At 42.3% G+C, this 6000-nt stretch overlaps 1 protein-coding gene across 1 annotated transcript in view; it reads left to right on the top strand.

Annotated features, from left to right (window-relative positions):
• The first annotated feature begins 3698 nt into the window (after positions 1-3698).
• LOC144734081 (calcyclin-binding protein-like) overlaps positions 3699-6000 on the top strand; it is a 114043-nt gene continuing 111741 nt past the window's right edge. Inside the window, exon 1 of the mRNA XM_078616143.1 lies at positions 3699-3806. Coding sequence (XP_078472269.1) covers positions 3789-3806 — 18 coding nt within the window. The 5' untranslated portion in view covers positions 3699-3788. The remainder of the gene's footprint in view (positions 3807-6000) is intronic.

The raw sequence follows: 6000 nt of genomic DNA, 5'->3' as shown, positions 1-6000 counted from the left end.
AAGATGCTACGTGTGTCCGTGCATCGCAGACTCAGCGAGAGGAGGAAGGCATCCAGCAGTGGACTGACCATGGCTGCCGCTGATGATTAGCACGGTTGGTTACATACAGTGCGAAAGAAGTTCAACATACATATATGATTGTTATTCTTTGGGTCTTTCGGTAAAGCCACGTAGATAGAAAAATAATTGTATTTAGTTTTAATAAATATTGTTCTATCTACGTGGCTTTACCGAAAGACCCAACAGCGAGTGAACAAAACACGTTAATACCAATGTCAATTTCAGGTGATGTTTGTTCAACGTTTTAAACTTTTCTCAAAGACATAATTCCGTGAATTGTGTATAACGAAACGGATGTCCATGGTGACATGTTTTACAATTTAGCATCTCCCCGAATGTTTATTCATTATGACTTGTTTTGCAAAGTGGAACACATTTTAAGAATATGAATTCCTGCAGTCACCAAAGCTTAAAGTCAAGATTTTACATGATTATTATGAACATCAGTGCTGCACGCTGATACGTATGTAGTGGGTTCCCACGGAGACCGGAGATGTAGCTTTTAGAGGCAACACGTTTATGGCAATAAACGTTACAATAACGTTATCGGTCCCTAACAAAGGGGTGACGGCCCCTTTACCCGCTGCCCTATTACTGGGACCACGGGCTCTCAGTCCTCCGGCTAAGGGTGACCTAGGGGAGGCTACGCTGACCCGACCCAGCCAGGGTGCGGGTCTCAACCACTGGCCCACGCTCGGCCCTGGCCCTTAAAAGGACGTCGGGTACCGGGGGTCTCAGGGTCCTCGCCGAGCTGGTCTTCAGTCTTTGTCTTCAGAGCACCGCCTCGAGCCGTCCTGGGGTCCGTCTTTTATACCCATCTTGGGGACTCTCCGCCCCCGGTACCGCCCCCTCTCTGGAACCTTCCAGGGGGCTCTGGAATAACCCCCAACCCCTCACCTGGGGTCGGGGGAACTCGGCATCTCAACGGTCCGGCTCTCTCTCTCTAGCTCAGGGTGGCACCCCCTACAGACCGGTGCTCGCAACTACAGGTAAGTGTACATAGGGCTGCGTGTGTTATGTATTTCCGACGCTACACGTCCACAGCAGGACTTGATTGCGACTCAACAGCGAATGAACAAAACACGTTAATACCAATGTCATTTTCAGGTGATGTTTGTTCAACGTTTTTAACTTTTCTCAAAGACATAATTCCGTGAATTGTGCATAACGAAACGGATGTCCATGGTGACATGTTTTACAATTTAGCATCGCCCCGAATGTTTATTCATTATGACTTGTTTTGCAAAGTGGAACACATTTTAAGGCACGTTAATTGGTGAATCATTAACGCGTCAGAACAATTTATGTTCAAAGTGGAGTGTTTAAATAGTAGCTTGCCAACAGATGCTCTTAACGCTACTGATCATATGTTTATGAATAACAAAAATGCGTATAATTACATATTCACGTCTTCAGCCACGACACGGTCCACTTACAATTTACACATGATGAAGCGTTCACAACGTCAAGTTTGCGTATATGCTAATTATATTAGAAATAATGATAATCAGGGGTGATAAGTAATGTAATAAAAATGTTAGGATCGTGATTTTTTTTAGGGTTAATGGATTCATTTTTACACACCACAATGCATACAATGCAGACACTTACAGCCATATGTATGCAGGAACACATCACATTGCAGTAATACGATATTGAGATTCAAACTGCAAGGAAAACAACACGTTTGCTTTCTAATGCACCATCCTAAAGAGGCCCAGCAATATGTCACGAGAGGTTCATAGGGTCACAATCATACCGAGGGTCAGTGGGGTCAGACGTAAGCACACGCACTTGTAATTCCAGCTTGTTGTTGACCAGCTTATTATTGGGAGTGTTTGGGATTTGGTTTCAAGTGGGTGTTTTTCATCAGCCAAAGAGATGCCGTCATTTGCATTCTCGTTGGGATGGACAAACGTAGCATCCCATCATTGTGTGGGAGTCGTGGGGGTTATTAGACCATTATTCTTAGGTTTTTTCGGTAAAGTCACGTAGGTAAAAATAATAATAAAATTAAAATAAAATAAAAATAACGACGTTTCGGAAGCAACACAAGCTTCCGTCTTCAGGTGGAACAGTCACAGCACGATAGCTGTATCAAGTGAGGGAATTTACAGGAAAACCGTGTTTTTATATATACTGGTTAAGGGTGAGAGGAGCCAAGGTAGGCCCTGAATATTATTTATGTGAGGTTCGGTGTGGCTGAAGCACGCTGTTAGGAATGAGCCTTTGTTGTGTAAACTAGGTGCGGATGATGTAAAGGTGCGTGTAAAAGGGACCTTTTACATGCACCTTCACATCATCCACACAGCGTGCTTCAGCCACACCGAACCTCACATAAATAATATTCAGGGCCTACATTGGCTCCTCTCACCCTTAACCAGTATATATAAAAACACGGTTTTCCTGTAAATTCCCTCACTTGATACAGCTATCGTGCTATGACTGTTCCACCTGAAGACGGAAGCTTGTGTTGCTACCGAAACGTCGTGATTTTTATTTTATTTTAATTTTACTTTTATTAATTTAAATTTTTTACCTACGTGACTTTACCGAAAAAACCTAAGAATATGAATCCTTGCAGTCACGAAAGCTTCAAATCTAGAAGTTATTAGACCATACTTCACCACGCTCATCAGTGTGGGTTGGCGAAGGTGGGGAGCACAGACGCGGAAGCGTAGAAGCGCCGTCAAATCATGGATGCTGCTGTACTGCCCCCTGATACCTACCACGTAAGCCCACAAGCCCTATGACAAGCTGTTTCATGCATTGTGGTCACTAATCCATGAACTATCCGGGCTCAATTTTGCTGATCTTCAGAGATCTGATGAGATTGGGTGCAGTGCGGGTAACTTGGTCATTGGTATGGTACGATATATTTTTATATGTGTTTGGTTTTAGACGATAATTTTATGAGGTATGTAGTATTTCTCCATGATCGGCAACATTAAATAACGTTTCTAGCAGTGGTAAATTGGCAACATATTGAAATTCAGGAAAATTGAAATAGTATGTTTTGTAATTGAGCATGTTTAATACCTCTTGATTATAATTATTGTATTTGTTGTCCATAACTAAGGGCACATTAAACATGTTATTTATTGTGTTGGCAATAACCGAACATATACGAAATACATTTATAAAACATATTGTACAAAAATAAAGCACATAAATGAAAATATATATATTAACAGCAATGACATACATTGGCGAATACGTACTATCGTGCTGGGGCAATTAATCGGTTTAGTTGATTAACTGATAAACATTTAAATTTACTATTTTGTAGACGCGTTTTTTCGTGGTCGATTCCAGTATTTGGAGCCCCTTTAAACATTTCTGGCACACCAACATGTGGAAGGCTGGAACCCCCCAACAAGCCACGCCCAGCGTGCGTTCATGTCGATGACGTCACCAAGTCCTGGCCATCACCTCCCGTCCAGCGGCACAGACGAGTGAGACATTTGTTTTTTTTGTTTTGCCTACACCTCCAAATGTTTTGGTGTTCTATTAAGTCGAGTAACCGAATGGATAATCGATTTTAAACTACACGATGCTATTCCAGTAATCGTCCGCAGGGGGTCTAGAAAAGTCTGCGGCAATAAATTATTTATTTTGGAAACACGGATACTTCTAGAGGTAAAAAAACCTTCCATCTGGCAAGGCCGCCCACTATCAACACCACTCGCTCGTTCCACGGACGGTGTTCGCTTACCAACCCAGGACAAATGGCAAGCGTCGAGGATGTAAGTCTGCCTCGTCAACGTCGTTTGCCCTGCTCGTAGAAACCAACCAAGAGTGACGTGCGTTGATGATAAAGCCGCCAAAGTATTGCGTCGTGTCGGACGTGTGAGGGGGTGTGTTTTTTTGAATGTCACCCGGCGTAACGCGTCTCGAAACCGGGCAGAACGTTCAGGAAAGGCGTAAGGATGCAACGCGGCGGTCGCGGCCTTTGTGAAAGATGTGGCGTTTTTGTGCCCCCGTTTGACGAGACTTAACCTAATTATCGCGTTGTTATCCCAACGTTTGGTTGTTGTGTAGTTGCCATTCAATCGACGCGTTAATGATGCGTTGTCCGTGACTAGCGCGCACACGTGCGTGTGTGTGCATGTAGCGCAGACACGAGACGGTATTGTGTTCAAACAAACCAATAGTTTAAATCGTCACTTCATCATTAACGGCGACAAATAATTCCCAAACGTTCACAAATCACCTGAATGCTATACGTTGCTCCGATATCTAGAAATATTGTGGATTTTTATGCGTATACAGTACGATATTGTGATGGTCGATATAACACATAACACGTGGTTGTACTACTACAGTACGGTGTTCAACAGATTAGTCCAGATGTCTCGTGACTCAAAATTAATTGACCCCTATCATTTATTTCCTCGGCATCTTCATTTATGTTCATAAATAAACCTCACTTTCAGAAGAAAAAATAAGTATGAGAGAATCTAATGGGTGATTGGATGGCGGGTCACAAGACATCTGGACCATATTGCGGAACAGAAATTAACTTCGTCCGAGAGAACTCAAAACGGGGAGATGGAGCGATGAATTTGGCCGGTGTGCGTGAGTGCCTCATCTGTGTTTGTTAGACAACGTCTCGCCTTGGCGGAGGTATCCATCCAGCAGTGGATTTATCATGGCGACGGCTGCTGCCGCTGACGATAAATTGTCATTAAAAACATGTTTTTTTTGGTTCGTACGTTTTAAGGTCATGAACTATTTTCACTCATCACTACATGTTTCCTCGAAGAGATAATGAGCAGCAGAGAGAGCTAAGCGCGTGCGATGGTTGTGTTCTTCACCAACCGGTACATACTTTGCTGTTGGTTATTGACGTGTTAAACTATTCGCGTGTTTCATTTCCCCCTCTTGGAAAGCACCTTGAATCAACCGAGTGAATACTTCCTCTTTCTTACCTGTACCCGACTCTGCTCTACATGCTCTTTGTCAATCCACTGCTGGATGATTGCCTCTCCACGCCGAGCGGGTCGTGGTGGCTATTTGACTTTACAGTACATATATTGGGCCACCCATCCAGAATCAGAATATTTATTCTTGCTGGAGGAATCCGATGAGATGTGCCATTGGTTCTTAACCTTTACTGCAGCTTTACACCCCCTTTTGGTTCTCAGTCGTAAAAAGGTCATAAATACATGTGTTTGATGAAACAAAGCAGTTGTATCTTCTTGGTTCTTTCGGTAAAGTCACGTAGAAGGGAAGTAATAAAATAATAAAAATAAAACATAATAAAATAAAATAATTCTCACGACGTTTCGGCTACAACGCAAGCAGCCGTCTTCAGGTGAAGAATGAGACACTACCAAGCTAGGAGCTTATATATAAACTGGGTTGGATGTGGAAGAGCGCCTTAACAAAAAGAATGTGCATATGAAGAGGAATTTAGCATATTCATGGAAAATGCGTAGGAGGTGGGCGGGGGGGGGGTTTCAAAGTCATATTATGCCCATGCATTATGCAGGATCAGCAGCACCAAGGGGGGGTGCAGGGAGTAGCATTAACAAAGGAAAGGAATGTTATTGATATGTAGCTGCAGTTACTAAACAACCAACTGAAGTATAAACTACATAAAAAAACTAAAGTATAAACTGCATAGCACCATCAGTATACTTACTATACTCTACAATAAGCTGAGTTACTAACAGCAAGTAAAACATTACAATTCTACGTCGTAAAAATTATATAATATGCTTCCATCTAAACTTTATTCTCTTACATCACACGAGCATATACCGTACTATATACTGCCATAGATAAACCCAACATTAAATTATATACTGTATTACTATAAACCACCCTATACCTTATACATTTCAACATAACACTATGTATTATTCTACCCACCCTAATGTGTATCGAAATGGTTTATTACGTCCTTCCAATGATTGCTAAGCCAGAATCCATCTT

This window comes from Lampetra planeri, chromosome 49, assembly GCF_965212315.1.
Source record: "Lampetra planeri chromosome 49, kcLamPlan1.2.h2, whole genome shotgun sequence".
NCBI lineage: Eukaryota > Metazoa > Chordata > Hyperoartia > Petromyzontiformes > Petromyzontidae > Lampetra > Lampetra planeri.
The sequence above is the reverse complement of the archived record's forward strand: the minus strand, read 5'-3'. Positions and strand labels throughout refer to the sequence as shown.